Source organism: Pholcus phalangioides, unplaced genomic scaffold (genome assembly GCF_987345545.1).
Source record: "Pholcus phalangioides strain wild (caught in Gottingen) unplaced genomic scaffold, Ppha-v1.0 ptg000015l_1, whole genome shotgun sequence".
NCBI lineage: Eukaryota > Metazoa > Arthropoda > Arachnida > Araneae > Pholcidae > Pholcus > Pholcus phalangioides.
In genome coordinates this window covers 97,405,141-97,426,041 of record NW_028301608.1, presented here as the reverse complement: position 1 = coordinate 97,426,041, position 20,901 = coordinate 97,405,141, and the positions used below count along the sequence as shown (strand labels likewise).

At 35.8% G+C, this 20,901-nt stretch overlaps 1 protein-coding gene and 1 non-coding gene across 3 annotated transcripts in view; one reads left to right on the top strand and one right to left on the bottom strand.

Moving 5' to 3' along the window:
* The window catches only part of ClC-b (chloride channel protein 7), a 34,229-nt gene extending 27,954 nt beyond the window's left edge, over positions 1–6,275 (top strand). For both annotated transcript variants that reach the window (XM_089244866.1, XM_089244865.1), the window contains exons 21-24: positions 72–164; positions 2,392–2,475; positions 4,837–4,917; positions 5,055–6,275. In XM_089244866.1, coding sequence (XP_089100992.1) covers positions 72–164; positions 2,392–2,475; positions 4,837–4,917; positions 5,055–5,153 — 357 coding nt within the window. In that variant the 3' untranslated portion in view covers positions 5,154–6,275. The remainder of the gene's footprint in view (positions 1–71; positions 165–2,391; positions 2,476–4,836; positions 4,918–5,054) is intronic.
* A 3,277-nt stretch (positions 6,276–9,552) lies between these two features.
* On the bottom strand, positions 9,553–9,854 carry LOC149077135 (signal recognition particle RNA). The gene has a single exon (XR_016194225.1).
* Positions 9,855–20,901: the final 11,047 nt, after the last annotated feature.

Genomic DNA, 20,901 nt, shown 5'->3' with positions numbered 1-20,901 from the left:
TTTTTTGTCTGTTTAATGGTAAACATTTTGATGAACTGTTGATACCAATATAATTAGTGCATTAATTTCAGGTTTTTGTGGAGACAGCTGAAAAGAGTTGGCGATCCCAGAAATTAGCTCTGAAAGATTTCAGGGATGCTTATCCAAGGCATCCTCCAATCCATGTAAGTTTAGCCAATGTAGTCTAAGTAAACACTTAATGAAAAATCATTTGATTGTTTCTTCTGATGACATTTAGATTCGGCAATAAACTGTAGACCTCAGTCTAATCAACCTTCATATGCAGAAAATGACCTTGGGTGTCAAAAATTTTCACATAATCAACCTGAGCTTGGGCACGTGTGATCTGCCATTCTGGCTCATCCAATGTGTACCTCAGACATAGAGAAATTTCATGTCATGCAAGCTGGCTGTCTTGAAATAGTTCAAAATCTGTATTTCATTCACTTTGCCAGCTTTTGTTAACCTTTCTGCCCAAACTCAAACTGATAGTCAAAAAATTTTTGTTCTCAAATTATTTTAAGAAAATATTTCATACGCTTATATTTAAAAAATATCTGATGAGGCAAACATGAGCAAAAAAATGGATACTTTTTACTCTCAAATCAAGGATGAATTGAGGAAGGCAGTAATGGAAGAAAACAAGTTTCTTATAAACCCTGCAGCTGTTGTGATTATTGTGTTATGCAGCTAATTTTATATGTGTGATGATTATGTTATGCAGCTAATTTTATATGTGTGATGATTACGTTATGCAGCTAATTTTATATGTGTGATGATTATGTTATGCAGCTAATTTTATATGTGTGATTATTGTGTTATGCAGCTAATTTTATGATTACAATTATCATTTCATTTTTATATTCTGCACATAATTTTCTGAATGACTGTGTTGATATGGTCACATGGTTTGTACAGTCCTTGAAAACCTCAAAAAGTTCATTTTCAAGGCCTTGAAAGTTCTCAAAAGTTCTCGAGAGTCCTTAAAAATCTACAAGAGTCTGTGAAAATAATAATTTTCAAGTATTTAGGGGAAATAATGGAGCATGTTTTCCGAAATAGTTTTCACTATCGTATTTTTTACCCAGTAAGTGACATCATTAAAAGAAAGTGTAATACTATAATCAGGATCGGGAAAGGGCCTTTGCAGCCATTGTCAATGGCCAATTCCAAATTTAGAAACAATCACAGAATTAACTAAAAATTTGAAATCAATGAAAATTCAAAATTAAAATGAGAAATAATTCTGGAATCATGTTTTGGTCCTTAATGTGTCTCCTGTGATGTATATGGATGTATTTAGGGTCCTTGAAAATCATAGCAATACCTTGTAAGATGTTCATTCTCAAGGACTTGAAAATCAATATCTTGAAGAAAAAATATATTTATGCTGAAATAATTTTGGTCTTTAAATGAGCAAAGCTACCTCCAATTTGTGTGAAAGAGGGTTAGGTTTTTTTTCATGAACACTGTAAAGCATGTATGCAAGATTTTTGGAAGAAAAAATTGAGTGACAAGTGTAATTTTAATAACTTGTGGCTGAAAAATCCTTGCTTTCAAGATCAGTTGCCAAGTGTGGCAGACAAAAATGCCGCCAAGTGCAAGCTGTGCTGCAAAGTTATCTATATTGCTTTAATGGGGGATGAAATCAGTGCTGAATTCTCACATCATACTATGTACAAGGAGCTCTTACCATGTATAAGTATGCAGTGAATTTGCTGTATGATACACATTTCAGATAATGAGAAATAGAATATGTAGAAATGTAATCTGTGAAAGTTTTGATCGAATTTAAACATGCACATAGTACTGAAATGTACAGAAGTGAAAAATATGCATTTGCAGAAAGTCTTTGAATTTTTTAATTTTATCTTGAAAAACTCTTTAATATAGTTCTTGAATTTCTTTTCTTTGAAAAAGTATAGAGCATGGGTCATCAAAGTTCATAACCTGCCCTTACTCCTTATTACTTGTAATATGAGAGCTGTCTAAAAAGAATTTGACATTTAGTCAAAGGGAAAAAAAACCTATCTCACTGGATTAGGTCTTTTATTTTTGTTTCCCCCCCCCCCCCCCAAAAAAAGTAGGATTTTCTTCTCCAATATGTTTGGGCCATTGACCATTCTGTAGTCTGAAAAAAATCAAATGTGTTAGACCACACTCACATTAGTGCATGTACCAGTTTTTCAGAAATTTCCCAAAGGTGTGAGAGGTTTACGAAGAGTGTGCACAGTTAAGTAATAATAGTTGTCCGAAAAAAATTACTTATGAAGTAAGTAAAGCAAATTAATAATTAAACTCCCCCCCACTCCTTCAATATATTTAAATGGATTTAACCAAAATGTAATGATAAAGGCTGTTTTGTTTTTCAACTTGCTTGGTATATTACAGCAAATACACGTCTCCTCCCGAGAAGAACAATTATCTATGGATCTGAGACCATATATGAACCGATCAGCATATACTATCTCATTCGTAAGTAATTCTTTCATTATAATTTTTTTTTTTCGTGGATTAAAAATGTGAATTTCAAAAATTATATTTTTCGTGTGCAATTGAAAACTTCTATTTATTTGATTTAATTTTCAGATTTTTCATGAATGGAGTCATAATGAGTTCAACTTTGAATATAAATCTAAAGACAGTTTCTTTTTCCTTCCAATAGTTATTTTTTATTGCTTGTATTTTAAAAGTAAAAATTAATTTTTTCCATATTAATTTTACAACATTATCAAATGAAATTCAAACTATGGCATTATTTGATTTTGGGGGGGAAGGGGGGTAATCCACGTGGAGAGTACAAAGGGGGATGATGGACAAGTTTGTGTGGAGCATAAATTACCATAGCAACTCTGCCTTATCTCTTACTGCTTTTGAGTTATGGCAAATAGAAGGGAAATGTGCAAGTTTGATTAAACTCAAATTTGTGTGAAGTTTCTATGTAAGATCTACATGCAACCTGAGCACATATTTCGAAAGAACAGAAAAAAATCTTTTAACCACTTAGGGTATCCGACTACGTTGAAAACATCATTTTGGAAGAAAATATGGATTTTCATTTTTTTATTTTTTATAAAAGCCCTGTTTGTTGTGATTCCAAAACAGGCGTTGTTTTGTTTATATAATGCTTAGAATGAAAGTTACGTCCACTTTAGTGTTACGTTTTTACATATAAGTAATACGCGAATAAAGACTTTAAACATGTTTTACGAAGAACGCTATTTTTGACATTTTACTTGACTTTGTGACATGATTTGTAAAAATTGGTGCATTGCATCCGTACGAAATTTTAATGTGATGTTTTGCTATATATTGTTGAGGTTATGAACCAAAATCTAAGGTCTATCACATATATTTTTTGAATTACAGAGTTTTATAGACAAAATGTAGGTTGAAATTTCAAAAAATTCACACATACTTAAACATATTTTGTTGTAACTTATGAACATATCATGCAATCCTTTAAATTTTGGTTCATAACCTGTAGCATTACTAGCTAAATGCACTGTGAAAATTACAAAGCATTTCATTAATAAAATTTTTTGCAATCGTGTTTCGAATATCACATGAATTTTGTCTAAAATTTGACATAAAAACAACTTTTTCATAGAAAATATAATAGATAGACCAAAATTTGTCACTGTTTTCACTATTTCGAGACACTTTCTATCAAAAAATGTATTTAAAGTTCACTCCAGACGCATTTTAAAGAAAAGTGACAAGAAAGGTAGTCAGATACCTTAAGCAGTTTTTAAAATTTTTGTGATCCAAATTATAACTGTGACAGTTGAAATCACTAAACCTTCTAAAAATGGCCACCTATTTTCAAGAAAAATATTTTTTTCTGATTTCCTCAACACAAAATTGTAATGATAAAAGACAGAAAGGGGAAACTATCGTTTTCTGTTAATCATGCCGTACACTTAATTGTATAACTACCTCGAAGCGAAAGGAAAAACATCCTCTCTCTCTTGTTCTGTTATCAAACTTTGATTCCACCCACTGGCAGTTGATTCAAAAGATATGGGAGGATGTATCAGAAGAAAACTCACAATGGTATCTGGACTTCAGGATGATGAAATGAGAGCATTTTATAGAAACCTCCAAGTTATTTCAGGATTGCCAAAATAAATTGGATCAAGTTAGATGAGGTGTCTCGAAATTGCCACCATAAGGGTTAAGATGACATCATTTCCATCAAGATATCTGGATTCAGTGGTGTGCTACAAGTACTGCGAGATTGGTAAAGTGCAAAATTTAACTATAGCTGTGGCTACAATACCATTCTGGCTACAATCAGTCAAATTCACCAAAAAGTTTTCCATTCGACCAGCTTTCCAAAGAGCTTATAATAAACTATATCAGTGTTCTAGTTCGAGAGAAATTTAACCTTTAATTTCCAGTGCAATTTCCAAATGTGTGCTTAGTTTATGTGCATGTGTTTCAGAAACTTCACAAATTCGGTTTTTGTTTTTCAGACTTGGCACATCTCCCTTCTATCCCCCATAAATGGAAAACAGTTAGAGATGGCACAGTGTTGCTATGGTGTTTTATGATCCTTGTGGGCTTGTCTATCACCCTCTTTCGTTTTGCAGATTAGGGGAAATTCACCCTGTATAGTCTTGATTTATCAAGCTAGACAGCAAGGAGCTCATATTTTTAAAATATTCAAGAGTTTTTAAAAAATTCAGTACTCTTCATACGAATGCATTGTTATCATGTACTATGTTGTAGAGAGAGAAACTATATAAATTTTTATGTAAACATGTAAGGTTTTTCTTGAATTTCTAATTTAGCATTAAGTCACAACATTAATATAATTTTTATTCTTTCCAGACTGCTTCATTACCACGTATATTTCGTCTCTTCCGTGCTCTTGGGCTCAGGCATTTGCCGGTCGTGGATGACAGAAATAATGTATGCATCTATTTGTAGAGTCCAGCTACATCTACTTTTCCTAACTTGCTGTTGCTTGTGAATTTGTTTCCAATTGATATTTCCAAAGTGAAGGTTTTGAATTGTGATTTTCTTTTCTTTTTTTTTCATCCTTCCAGGTGGTTGGAATCGTCACAAGGAAAGACATAGCAAGATACAGAGCAAGAAGGCATTATGGGCGCATAGACTTGGAAGAATTGCAGATATCTTGCAATTAATGATCATCTTCCTTGTATTTTTATTCCATAAACTGTGGTTGAACTCTATTTTTACTTCTATTTATTATTATTGTTTGGAATTTAAACTCAAAGATCTCATTGTTCATTCTGGTTACACTGGGGGAATTTTCTGTATATAAAGAACAATTCTACAGAGTTATTTAAAGGAAGCATTTCTATCATCTTCATAATATGTGTATATCGTGTGCATTGCAGTGTGAATAATTTTTATATCGGTTGACATGTTATTTCACTGCTAGTGTATTTTAGTATGACAATATGAAAGGAAAAATTATACTTGGTCCTGGAACTCAGCTGAAGGTGAATATTTATCTTTATTTCAATGTTGCCTTACTTTGGAAATTTTCGGGAAACAATCAAAATATTCATCTACATAAAGTTGTATCAATGTACTGTGCCATGAAACACCAAGTAATGATTCCAAGAATAAAAGTGCCTAACTTTTTCATTTATTTAAATTCTGATTCAAAAAATTATTTAAATAACCGCTATGATAGTAGAACTTTTTTATGATTTAATGTCGGTAAATTTGTTCCGATCAAATGAATCGTTTATCCCATCTTTCAGAACGTTTTTTCTTTTCCTTGTGTTACCAGCTGATGTGCAAGAAATATTTTTCTGTAATATAATTGTTTGTTCGTTGTGTGCTTGTTGTGCAAGTCATTGCCTACTCTTTCATGTTTGTTATCCTAAATTGGGATTATTTTAATACCATTCATATATTTTGGACAAGGGTATTATTAACATGCATACTGTAGAATTTTATTTATTTTAGATTTTGTTTATTGTGGCTTGAATCTATGCTAGTCATTCTTGTAGGGTTCTTTTTTTTCCGCAACCAGAATGTGGTTGGAATACTAGAATTCTTTCACAGTATTTAGTTGCTGTATCTTTCTTGCATATTTATTTCCCCAAAACAAAAATGCTGTACATTTCTAATCGAACCATCAAATAAACTATCTGATACTGCATCTTCAGAAAACAAAGTATATATTATTTTTCATCAGATGTTGCAGATGGTAATTTTATATATATACAACTTTAATTTGAGCATGTAAACGCACTTGTATGGAATTAAATGTACATAAATTTACATAGTTTCGATGTGTTTTGTTTGACTTTTTGTTCATTGTATGGAACAGATAATTTCAAAACTATTATGGGGCTATCAACAAGACTAAAACTTTAAAAGTCCATACGAAATGAGAAAGAGGTCAATTTTTTCATTCTTTACCCTGATGCATTTTGCATGTAATCAACTGCAAAATTGTTGATGCATCAAATGATGCAGATTTATGCATCTGAACACAGAGCCGCCCTTAATGGTGCATGACAGGTGTGGTTTCACCAAGCACCACCCTTTCTGAAGCCCTGCACTCAGGGTAAGTTATTGGAGGCTTTTACCAGTTTTTAAGTTATTTCTTGCATTAATTCTGGAATTTCATCAGTTCTTGGAATTATTTCTTCCAGGGGTTCTTAATTTTTTTATAATGGAAATGAAATTATTTCTTTCGTTAATTCTGAATTTTCATTGGTGCTGAAATTATTTCTTTCAATTGTTTTTAATTCATTAATTCTAAAATTTTTCTTTGTTTCTGGAATTATTTCTGTAAATAGTTTAAAATTGCCTTCAATGCAGAATTTTCATAATATTGTGTCCAAAAGCCAGTGGAACAAATTCAAACAAGTCTGTTTTCTTTCGTCTCTCCATCACCACCACAAAACTTTGTTGGAACCCTATGAAAAAAAAAAATTACTTCTTTTCATCCCCATGATGAGGAGGTAAAAATCTTTTATTCTAAGGTTAAATAGGTTCTACTATATACATGTACATAAGAGAAGAAGGAAGCAGGTAGATGAGGGTGAAAAGAGAAATGTTCTTCATACCTACTATCTCTTATGAAAGAGTATAGTAATATATACTGTTTTCCTTTCCTTTGTTTTTTTCCCCCTACTTTTCCACTTTTTTCCCCTTCCTTTTCCTAACATGCCATCACGTTAGAACAAGGTTATCAAAACTTGTATCGTATATGTCACCGTTTGTCAAACACACCATCTGTATTTCTTTCCAATCATTTGTGAGCAAAACGGTTAATATAGTGTCCTTAAAATTTTTTGTATGGATGTTTTTCTTGGGATTCCTCTATTTGATAAAATAATTGATGCTGATTCCCCTCTCCCACACATAAAAAATATAAAATAGGGCCCTAAATATTGGTGGTGTGTCCAAACTATTTAAATGCACCAGGTCCTGTATGAACATTGAATTTTTTCATTTCTACAATACATCACATTAATTAGTTTGTACTAGGGCTGGATAAATCTCTCTCAAAAAATTTACATGCCTGACAAAAAATCATCGATTCCCAAAATAATACTCTATATGCTATTGTCTGGCATGCGATAAAAAAAATGCCCGGTCAAAATTTTTGCATGTCCCCAGTTATGTTGAGCAATTGATTTGTCCAGCTTTGGTTTGTGTATGTTTCATACTTTTGAAATCATATGCATGAATTACCAAAACACCATTTCAAACAAAAATGGGTTATTAATTCTATTTGCATTTTCACATCCTTAGGGTATATTTGCAGTACTTTATATTCCAAGGGTTCTTAACCTTTTTAACTGTGACCCTAAATCAACAACAGGATCATCTTCATGACCCATCTTTTTTGAGCCCTTGGGATTAAGTTTGGGTTGTGACCCATAGGTTAAGAACTCTCATTTATGTACCTTAATTTCCCGGGTATGCAGATGCGAATTTCGCTGCTAGGTGAATAAAATCTTAGAATGGAAGTTATTTTCGGTAATGTTTCTGTAGGAAAAAATGACGTCATTTATATAAATCTTTAGAAAAATTATTTTTCACAAATGGGGCTTTTTGGATCACGTGATATTTCCCTTTTTTTGAGGAACATACAAGGTAACCAATATGGCGACTTCCTGTGCGATTCATGAAAGAAACAAATATAAATTAAAGAAATATAGAAATGAATCGTTTTTTCTTCTTTTTAATGAGAGCTAGAAATTTCAATTTTTTTTTTTTTTAACTTCAAGTTATCGATCTGCATATTTTTCTTTCAAAAAATGCTTGATTAAAGCTGCGGGTTCTTCGATGTAATTTATATGGGCCCATAATTAATTTAAAAACATCCTAAACTATGTATATGGATTGATGCAATTAGATAATGTAAGACAATACGGAGACATTAATTCGCATTTTCCCGCTTGAGAAGATATAAATAAAAATTTGAAATCAATGTTATTGCATGAATATCCACATCAAAAGTGGGTCTGGCTCATTATTTTATATTTAATTTTATAAGCTTCGTATCTCTAAGCGAGCTCAATATTTCGAAAATCAAAGATTCAATTTAATTTTTAAAATTATTGAAGTGGCGGAAACCCCCACTAAATTTTCGCATTTCTACGCTGAAATCGGCAATTTTAACATTGATCTCTATATGGGGGATCATCCAAAGTATGTCCCTCAGGAGTGATGCTGATGATGATTATGACGTCTATTCGAAAAGCCTCATTAGTTTCTAAAAATATTTCTTTTTCAACCTCTCATAAAGGAAAAGAAAAATAGGTGCGTATAACACGCATCAACCTGTAATCCACAATATATATAACAAAAAAATTCCAGATTTTTCTAATTCTTTAACATATACTCGAATTATATGCATGAAGATATAAGGTATTAAATTTTCCGCGTATGAAACTTCCATACTACTTCTTCACGAAGACATCTGTTTATTTTAGTAGCTTAAGGTACGTCCATAGTGCATCGGTTCTCATTTTATCGTGGCGGGGGAAAAATCGGCAAAAAATTATTGGGACGGTCATAGTTGCACCTGCCTACCTGCTTTAAACCGCTTTAATCAGAATGAATTATTTTTCTCGCTCGAACCTCTTAATACGCCCGATGAGTTAGCTATTATCTTCTGTTCTTCAAAGAGGAATTTTCTGTCGATGAAAGTTAAGCCGGGGCCTTCGTGATTTTTCCCTCCTTCCTAAGAAGGGAAAAATCACGAAGGCCCCGGTTTTCCTAGGAGTAGAGTTTCTGCGCCGTGAGAAACGTAAAAACACTGACTGGTCAAAAAACTTGAATTTCAGGTTTTTAATCAATCAGCGTTTTCACGCTGCGCACGGCGCAGAAATTCGACTCCTAGGAAAACTCGGCTTTACACCACCTTTTTTTAACCGGTATTATATTTTGTTCATTCGGAAATATTCGTAAAATTTCTCGGGGCGAGCGTTTTGAGGTGAGGTAACAAAGTATGCAGTGATAAAGCGAGAAGTGGTGTACTATGGACGTGTACCCTTAGTAATGTCAAGAATTAAAAAGATGTACCCGACTTCTTTTTACACTTAAAAAGAACTGGGTCCCACTGTTTTGGTCGGCCTAACACCAGCAGCCTACTCACAGGCGCTGTCCCACTACTGCACGATGCGGGAACTTCTGCCTGCTGCGTTTCCGCCCTGGGCCGGTTCGTTCCTCCTTAGTATTCGACCTGGTCACAACGGGCTCCCCCGTTGCAGCCATATCGACATCGGGCTTAGTACGGACGCCCGATCGACATAGGACCACCAGGTTAAGAAACTCCAACCTCAAGCCATCCGCCAGCTCCGGCTCCCAAAGTTGCTGGGTTACACGAACACGCCACGGTTCGCAGCCGGCTGTTGGAGCCTATTTAACGTACGCAAAGCATTTGAAGAAGAATTGCCTATACGTGGGGAAATAATTTTTTTATCTTTATTGGCATGAATACGTCTTTCATATCTGGTGCCGATAGCCCTCAATTGAAAAAGATCTATCAAAAAACCGGAAGAAATAAGAAATTGGACCTGGAGTTTGACTTCAAAATAATGAGCTTGCAAATTCAAGGCATGGAATTGCTAAAATTACAAACTCTGTTGGATTTGAGAATATAGATGGCGATGAAATTTTTCTTTATTTAGAGTGTCAGACAAAAAAAACTGGAATTTTACATCATACATTTTTCAACAAAAATGGTGGATCTTTTTCAACCGCATTCATAATCAAGGCCGTCTTAACTGCATCATGGTCCTCCAGGCAAAGTGATGTACGGGGGGGGGGGGGGGTCCTACCTTACCCGACCTGAATTGTCATCCAGCAACCCCGATTTAGAATCTTGTCTATTGTATAAAATATTAATTTTTTTCTCGCTCGACCTTCAACCGGAGACTCACTTTTCATTTAAAGCCCACGAGGCGGGACCATTAATTAATACTGTGCTGTTGGCAATGCAATCCGAATTTTAATCTGAGGAAAAGGATCGAATGAGACTAGAAACGTCACGTTTGCCAGGGATATTCTGGAGACTGGAAGATTTGCTACAAAGGTTTTTATAGAGAAAGAGAGGGGAATCTCGACCGTTTTACGAAGTTGTTTTAACGCATGGGCTTACCCGAGCACGGCCGTGGGTGACTCATTTTCACGTAGGCCTCGGTGATAATGTAATCGTAGGCCTTCGATTCCCGAAATGTATTTGTAAGTTCGAATGATTCTGTACTTCCGGTGACCTTACATACAGTCAAACCTCTATATAACGATACTCTGCGGACCAAGGAAAAATGCAGTTGTATCGAGAGGTAATAAAATCATCGGGAGACGCCAAATTTATGCTGTCGGCATCTCTTCTGAATTGGCATAAAATATTACCATAAAATTTATTCATGAGTGTTTATTCACCATGGCCCCCCACATCCTGGAGCAGGGCCCGCAGGCCAGGATCTTATGCGGGGCCCCTAACCAGACTTTCACGGGCCCCCTTTATGATGATTTTATAGCGTGAAAAAACAAAAAACGGTGAAAGTCGTCCCAGGCCACGACCACCTAGATAACCGGCCTTTGCCACGACCACCTAGATAACCTAGGTTATCTAGGTGGTCGTGCCCAGGCCCCAGGACTGGAGTCTTGTCAGCCCACCCCTTGCGGGGGCCATGTTATTCACAGCAAGAAAATGTAACTGGTTAGTTGTTGGATAAAATTCTGTTGGTTCGTTCACCCTGTAAAGTAGTTTACTGCCCAACACTTTTGTGTACTAGTACCAGTTATGGGTCTTAACTTTTTGCGGTCCTATGTCGTGGTGGACTGGGCATAGGACCCCATCAGGAAAAAGCGCACTTCATTGTAACAACATCCCCTTACGATAATAGGAAGGCCCTGTGAAGTTGGCTCCTTAGCAGAACCTATAAGCTATACAAAAACTGCAAAGGGACATACATCCAGGGGCCTTCCTTATTGCAGGGGAGGCGCTACGAAGTAAAAACTGCACCAACGAATTACCGAAAAAACCTGGCCCGCAAAGGGATAAACTGATAAATATGAATGTCTTCAAGTTCGACCATATAATGTAATAGGATGCAATACTCGCATTCGGGGATCCAGGGGGGTATCCGGTCTTTTTTTATTTATTTATTTCTATTTGCCAGCATGACCCATGTCTTCTTCGACCCCCCCCCCCCTTCCTTGAGGCAGAGCGGAAAGCCATGATCTCATCTGGTAAGAAGGAACCGTTTTATCAACATAAGGGACCAACATGAGCAAACCCAGGGTAATGTGTCGGGAGAGACGATTTCTTGTGTAGGTTCGTTGGATAGACCGGTATTTTTGTTACTCGTGGCTCTTGGGAGGGGCGCTGGGGCTATCGCCCCCCCCCCCCATCCTGGATCCGCACTTGTTTCCCAAAGAGCCCTGTGACAATGAAATTTGACGCTATGATTGTTTTAGAGCAGTGTTTCCCAAAGTGGGCAATATTGCCCCCCTGGGGGCGATGGAAGTTTCTAAGGGGGCGGTAGAAGCTTTGAGTTTAGTGTAGGATCTTATAGGTTGGATTGAATTGGGGGGGGGGCGATGAGGAGGGAAGTTTTTGAACGAGGAGGCGATGGGACAAAAAGTGTGGGGAACTATGTTTTGGGGTAAATATTTGAACTTTTGGGTAAATGGTGCTAGCAAGGTAGGGTGGTTTTCTGTGATTCTTCAACTTCGAGGAGCAAATACGAGCCCAGTCTCCTATTAAAAAGTCTCCCCGCAGAGAGAAGGCAGACCAACATAAAAATACTGACATAACATGAAAATTAAAGCATTTCCATCTTTACTTCAAAATATGGAACACAGCTACCAACACCAGCAAGAATATGAAACAAGCCACACATGCCAGAAATTTCGTTCGGGGGGACCAAAGTGATAGAAAAATAGATTTGGCCATCTTTTGCCCTTTTTCGGTCATTTTCTCACAATTCGGGGGGGGGGGACCAGACCCCCCATTCCCCCCCCCCCCCCTCTTTACGCCCTTGAACCCATGACACTCAGATTACACATTGCGGCATGTGCCAATTCGATAGAAATTCCGTAGGAGGAATGTGTGTGTACTGTACAATAACTTGTGGTAGATTTTGTTTTACCCAGGCTACACCATGAGAAGGCCTACCACATTAAAATACCCCGCACCTTCAAACAATTGATAGCACATACGGCAGCAAATTCCGTCGAGAAAAATATATTTTCTTTTGTTGAAGTGCTGCGGTAGCTTACTATTGCGATTTAACCGCATATTCTTCGACCGAAAATGCTTGATTGCGTGTCTTTTATCAGCTCTTAAAGTTTGTCCCGGGAATTTAGGAATCACTCTGCATAATGTGCGTGAATGCTGTTTAATTTCGTCTCGTTTAAATACACGTTGGCAGAAGTCATACCCTTGTGTACATGAAAACGACTGTTGAACGGTGAAATGAGCAATGTTTCGAGACGTTATTTCTCATGTCAACAACGCACTTTTCTTCCAACGTTCAAACTCAGTCATCCCTCAGGTAAATAAATGCTTATCGGAAATAACTAATCATCTCCCGCTTTCGATTAAACGTCTATTCTCTCTCTGTTCTGTGCCAACACTTTAGGCAAATACACGGCATGTTTGCTCCTCGGAAGCTCGAGGTTATTAAGAAAATTCCGGGGGAAAACCGCAATTTGTTTCATTCCGTATCCAAAAGTAAGTTCTCCTTTGGGTTGCGCGTAATTGAATTTCTGAACCTGAGTCTTGTACAGTGTTAGGACGCAGCCGGCAAACTTTTAATAATAATCGCAATAATCACTTTTGGGACGAAGGAAACTCTCTGAATTTTTCGGAAGGGAAGCCATTTTGGTGATGAGGCGACGAAAAAGAAGAAAAATTAACATTTTTATTTTCCTTCTCGAGAGATTTTTTTTGGTGCCACACCTTTCTTTCAATTATTTAAGACTGTATGTCTTGAGGAACTGATGAAATGAAGAAAGAGGAAAATATCTTACATTTTTTCGACTTAAACTTGAGAAAGTTTCTTAAGCCCCTAGAGGGAATCATGTGCGAAGGTGAGAAAGAAAATTAAATGTTCTTCATTTTAAACGTATCCACTTTCTTTTTAGGATAAAGAAATGCTTTTTTTTTTGGATTTTCAATTAAAAAAGATACTTGTTGCGTTTTCCTTCTTACAGAAGAGCGTATTAAGAAGTTTTGCTCCTTATTTTTTCTTAAAATATAGTGTTAAAATGAGAGTAAGCCTATTTCAGGTGATTGACAACAATCGGTGTTTCGTGCAATCTTTGCGTTTCTTTAGCAATCGGTCAACTTGTGAAATCTGAGTGGAATTTTATTGAGTTATTTGTGTTTCGTTGAATCTTTGCAATCAGATGTCATTATCGATGGTCTATAATCAGTGCAAATCCAGGTTGTTCCTAGTTGGATACAAGTTAGTGTTGCAATGAAATGGTTTTGAATACCACACATCCCCCCCCCCCCACCACCACTACACAATCCATCTTTTTCTCGAAACTTCATCAATCACACAATTACTTATTCTACGGAATGTGTTTCGGGGGGGAGGGGGGGGGGAAAGAGAGCCTTTCACTTTCTGTGATGAATTTCCTTTCCTTCACAAAAATTTACTTCCCTGGCTAAAGGAAAAAGAAATTTAGAAGGCATTCCGCATTAGGCAAGGGATAAAATTACATGTTGCCACTAAAGGCCTGGGTCTTGTACAGGGACTTTTGCTTGGGTCATGGTGCCATGCGTCATGTTTTTTACTTGGGAACTCCAACCCCTGCACGCAGGCGGGAAAATTCCGTCTACAAAATTTATTGGTTGCGGTCAAATATAGCCTCAGCCTCCAGATTTCGGCACTACATGGACACGTGGGAAAAAAATTAAACTAAGTTCATTTAACTGGTTAATGGTAAATGGTTGACTGGAAAAGAAAAGTTAATTTTTTTTTCTTTTTGCTATTCATGGGATGTCGCTCTTTCCTCAATCAAAACGAAGCGTGATTCACAGGTTCGTAAATACTTTCAAAGCTAATAATTACAACTCAATTAACGAACACATGTTTCGAATCGAACATAGTAACTCTTATTCGGTTGAAACATGCCAGAAATCAAAGATATCTAATATAAATGTGTGCACCGCGTGTGATTGTGGACAGACAATAGTTTGACTTTTCTAACCATACACATAAATCCACAGATGTGCGGCTGTTCTTGTTGCACATGTGCGTGCGGCGGTCGATTTTTGTAACCAATTAATTATTTTAACAAGTTTTTATCTTTCAAATCTATTTATAAATGAAAATTTTTTAATTCAATTCTCAGAATTTCCAAATGTCAAGCAAAATCCAATTACAAATACGTGTACAAAATTCGAAGCCACAACTGGCAAATCACCCAACAAGGTGGCTGGAAAAAAAGTAAAGGGAAAAATAAAAACAGCGATAAAAAAAAATAAATGGTATTAAAAAAATGTCCATAACTTTATGGTTGTCATAGTCTAAATAAGTGTTTCCCAATCGGTGTGCCGCGAAATCGGCTAAGGGGTGCCGCGAGATATTATGGAGATAACTAAAAAACATATGACAGTCCACTTAAGGTCTTAAAAAAAATTTTAAGTTGAACGCGTGCACATCGGCCTGCTATATCAAACGGCTACAGGTGAAATGGACTTCTTCAGTGGCGGCAAAGCTTCGCGCGAAGGCCTTCTGCTATAGATGGTGTTAGTTCAGCGCACACGAGCTTAAGGCAAAAAGGATTCGTTGGCTTTGTAGTTTAATGGTCTTGGGTGCTCAACCGCAAGAAGAGTTGAATTTTCTTTCTTGGAATTATCTTCGCATCAGCCAGCTGCCGAAACTTTCGCAGTAATAACGGAGAGTGACACCACACACACACACACACACCTTCGGATAAGCTGATAAAACCTCATTTGTCAACACTTGTTAAGATTGCAAGATGTAATAGATATGTACTTTCAATCTCTTTCCACTGAAAATCTAGACTGGATTGTCTCACCGTTTGTTTTTACAGACAGTGCACAGGAAATAAGTTTCACTGATTGCGAACGAGATGAATTTATTGATCTTTGCGCCGATTCCACACTCAAAGGTAACTTCACCAAAAGAGTGAGACGTCGGTGGCTTCTTTTTTTGGCTTGGACTGAGAGAGGAGTATCTTAATCTAACGAAGAAAGCAATTAACGCACTTTTGTCCTCTTCAACATCATATTTATGCGAGCAAACCTTCTTTGCTGTGGCCACAATAAAATTCTGTGTAATGCTTGTTATGTGTAGTGCTGCCATCTGCCAAGAAATAGACTGCAAGACCTTGAAGACAATTTACGTGTTTCGTTGCCAACTGCAAGGCCTGATTTCAAGTATTTGTGCTCTAAGCATCAATCACAAGTTTCATACTAATGATTAATCGAACAAAATTTCATTGATGTAGTTTTTACTCGGTGATTTTCGTTGTAGTAAACTGCATTCTGTATTCAAGGAAGGGTGCCCCAAGATTTTAATGTTACTCCCGAGGGTGCCTCGTACTTCAAAACGTTGGGAAACGCTGGTCTAAATGCACAGCTACCCAAAAATAATAAGCCGGAAAAAGTAACGAAACAACTAAAAATCATTTGCTATAGAAATATGGTTGTCATTTTCTGAATATGAATAGCTTCTCGATTACTCCCACCCATATTATCATATTTCTTCTTGAAAGTGTCTATCGTGGAGGAATTCGCGACATCAGAAGGTAAGCTATTCCATTTACAACACCGTTGGAAGATAAACTTCCTGCGGTATAGCAACATAGAATTATCCCTGACTAATAGAAACTGGTCCCCGAGTCGAAGCATTTGAAAGACTGTGTAACAATATTTCATGATCCATCAATGTACAATATAATATGTCAGTCCACTTGAAAATCTTAAATACCTCTCAAACCTAGCCATAGTATTTTTTTTTTATTTTTTGGGTATGACTTTCAAAAAACGTTTTTTTTCCTAATAAATATTCACAATTCGAGAAAAGAAACTAAAATAAAATATGCTGTGAAATTATATAAACTATTTATTTTGGAGATCCTGCCATCTATCATAAAAATTAAAAACCAAAGTCCGAGAAATTGATGATAATCAAAATGACAATTTGTTTCTGTTGTGAGTCCATTTCTCTGATTGCTCACCGTCGAAAGACGTTTAAACTTCAACAGTAGACTGGTGAGATATCTCTCTTAACTTGATGCACTTTATTTTGGCAATCACGGAATATCTCGCATACTTAGTAAAACAATCTCATTTCGGCAATGATCAGCCCAGGTATTTTTGTTGTTGGCTTCATCTCCTTCAAGCATGTTTTCCATCGTCAATTGACTGCCAGTGGGCGGTGAGTCAGCTTTTAAATAAAAATAGCAAGGGACAATGTTTTTTTCCTCAAATGTGTTAATAATTTATAATAAATATGTGTAATTTATAATAAAAATAATGTGTTAATAATAATAATATAATAATGCACGTATTAATTTTTGGAGAAATTTCATTCCACATTTCGTCTATAAAGCATTAGACAAATATATATGACATAGATATATATGATAAAATATGTATGATATTTGATAGACAGATTTTCGTCCATTACCACAACAAGATATAGCAAAACATCATAGTAAAATTTCGTAATGATGCAATGAATAGGTTTTTTAGAAAAATCATATTTCAAACTCAAGTGAAATGCCAAAAATAGCATTCTTCGTTAAACGCGTTTAAATATTTTTCGCAGATTACTTTCATGTAAAAACGCAGCACTAAAGGTGGACGTCACTTTGGCTGTGTGCGTCATATGAGCATAACAAGGCCTGTTTTGGAATCATAAAAAATAGGGCTTTCATAAAAATTAAAAAAATAAAAATCGAAATTTTCTTCCAAAATGACGTTTTCAACGTAATCGTATACCTAAAGGACATTTTTTTTAAATCACATCGTTTCGATAATAATTCGACTATAAAATTAACAAATTGAAATCGAAAAAAAAATGATAAAAAATGATAAAATGATGGAAAATGATAAATGAAAAAAATTATAAATCATTATATCAAGTTTTACAAAAAAAAAAAGAGGAATTTACTAATCGTCCGATTTTTTATACACATGTATAAAAAAATGACAACTTTTGCATATTGTTTTCCAATGTAGTATATTTGCGTACTTTATTTTTTCTGAATGTTTTATAAATACAGTAATTATAAATTATGAATTCAATATATCTTGAATGTTTATCTTTTCTCATTTTATCTGTAGATAAAGACACAAAACAAAAAATCATGAGGCCTCTTTCATTATGCACTATTGTCGTCATAACTGGGAAATACATGAATATATAATTTCATATGAAATTCGCAGATGATGTGTTTTTACTATGATGTTTCATTATGTGTTTCTATTCTGCGTGACATTGCTTATAAATTGTTTCTTTTTTACTTGGTTATGAATATAACTGATAGTGATAATAACTAATAAGAACTGATTTTATACAGCACGTATTAACCGAGTTCGACTGTGTATATGTTTTAGTTATTCGCTCCATAAATTTACAATCAATGTAAAATTGATAGAATTTTATTTTTGCTTTCCACAATTAAGGGTTCTCCTTACCATGTTAAACATTATAACAAAACTTTCTTATGTAGAAATATTATTAAAAATATTATTTATATATACATATACTGATTCATTTATTGATTTAATTTGAATTTTTACCGCATATATTTGATTGTGTATGCTATCGTATGCCAGTACAAATTTTCATATATTTCCAATACTCAATTTTTTGAAAATTTAAAAAAAAACCCCGCATTAGCAACAGCTTGCGCGCATGATAAAATAACATGACATAAATGAAATTTAAAATTCAAATCTTAATTCTGAACAAGATTGAGTCGATAAAATCTCAATTTTTTTAATCATTTTATGAACTGAACAGTTTTCTTTATCTTGAATCAATTTTTATTCAATTTCATTGATGTCATGTTATTTTATCATGAGCGCTAGTACTGTTTTTTTAAGGAGATTATTTTTTTTAATTTTTAAAAAATTTAGTATCGGAGTTATGTAAAATCTTGTTCTGCCATAGGATAGCATACACAATCAAAGATATGAGACGTTGAATTTTAAACTGATCTTACTACCCGATATGCACCCATCACATCAGACTGTAGCTTTAAGAATGCGTACTTTCAGAAACCAAAGGCAATACCTATAGTACGACAGATACGGAAACTGGCTGAGTGAGAAGATATCGATGTTTCAGGAATAGAAAATTCATCTCTGAAAATCAGCACTTATTCGATCAAGTTGAATTGAATTTGCATGAAAATATTCATGTAATAGAACGTTTTATAAGTGAGATGTTTTAATTATTTGAAACAATTTTTGTAGGGCTTTAATTTTTGGGAACGAAGTGGAAAAAGTAATTTCACATTTAGGACGCGCTATTCAAATTTTTTGGCGCCAATATGCTCAAGAAAAACCTCTTAGAAGATAGAAATGCAAATTATAACCATGCTGTAAGTTTCGGCTTTCCAACTTGAGCATTTCTGAACTGTGTTCGTTAATTTCTGGAATGTTTTAATTCGTTGAAACTAATGTGTATAGCCTGGGGGAGGATCATCAAGGTTTTCTTTGAATATTTTTCTTACAATAGAAATCAAGTTCGATATCCATTTAGTAAGTTCAAAGAAATTCTGCTAAAGGGTTAAGAGGCCCGCACGAGTATATGAGAAATGAGGGTTATGTTGACCGCATCGCTGAAGCACCAGAGCTGAGCCTACTACGAGTCTGACGTAATTTATGTAAAAATTGCTATGCGAGATCATAAGAGCCCCTTCGCGGTTGCTGCTTAAGTGGGGCCGTGTTATGCAGGGTCGGGACGAAGCCTAATATGTCTCTTTCAAGGAGGGAGGCATTGGTCTGGACCCGTCTCCCATTTTAAAAGCTGACAGGTTTCTGTCTTTGGGGGAGGGAGGGAGGGGGGGGTTTGAATGCGGATCCTCGCGATGCGAGTCCGTCACTATGACCACTCGAGCACCACAGCGGCGGTTCGAATGATTTGGGAAGTATTTTGGAAGAATGAACGAAGCGTGTAGGACGCATGGGTGAAGTCAGGGTCAGAACTAGGGCGGGATTGCCCCAGGCGACAAATTTTGGGGGCGCCAATTTTAGGTAGGAACAAAGAACACCGTTATAAAATTAAAGAATTTTAAAGTTGCGGGGGCAGCAAAAATTCTACTTACGGCCCTGGGTGAAGTATCTTACTACATCAAACACAACTCTAGCCATATCGCTATAATACAATTTACTGAAATGGAGTGGAAATGAAGGGGGCTGTCTATCTATGAACGCCTCAAGCTCGTTAGGGGAAAATATCTTATCTATATCCTCCCTCGGGTTTGAACCTGGGACTGTGACAGCAACAGGCGGCAGACAAGCATCTTACCACCACGCAACTCGGGGGCTTGGGTGAAGTAGTACAACGGACAAAGTGTTTTCGAGGTACTAATTGAAGCAGCGAGAAGTATTAACTAAGTATCTTGGACGTGCGGACATGGGTCTTCGGCCCCTGGACCCGAGACAATTTTCATATTTTTTTTTTTCGCGCTATAAATTCATTACAGACGGGGGAGGGGCGTGAAGAGTCAGGCCGGAGGGCGGAAAATATCTCACCCCTAGGAGCCCTGCTACAGGAGTTCGGAAGGGGCATGCGTATAAATGAGTTATTTATGAGGTATTGACGAATTCTATGAGGGAATATCAACGAAGTCTGATATTCTAGGGTGTAGGGATGAAGTATCTGTAATGTAGGGATGAAGTACCTCAGAGGTACTGAAGAAGTATCTGAGACATCATGTGTGCCGTTTCTAATATAGAAGTGGAAGAGCACCAAAATTTGTCCTTTATGTGCTCATGTTTGCCCTTAAATGCAAAATTAATTACTCTATTCACAATGTGATAGCCTACCTGAATATTGTACTTACTTATTGGTTATAGTCAAATTGTATAGCATTCACATTGACTCTCTTGCTTTTTTTGTTGGCTCTATGGTGTACGCACTCACAAACTGTCCCAAAAAAATCTGGGAAAAAAAATTATTTTACTATTTTTTGTTACTTCAACTTCGACACGTCATTGAGCAGTTCAAATATTCCAATTAAACAAATGGCTGGAAATTCCACGGTTTCGATCAATCAGAATCGACGCCAAACATCTGTCAATGATCAAATTGTGTAGAAAAAAACAAGCGCAAAAACGCGCATATGGTATTATTTGTTTAATTTGCAAAAACTACGGGAATTCCCAATTCGTCATCATATTATCAGCTTTAATTCAGCTCTACTATAAAAATCCATGGATGAGAC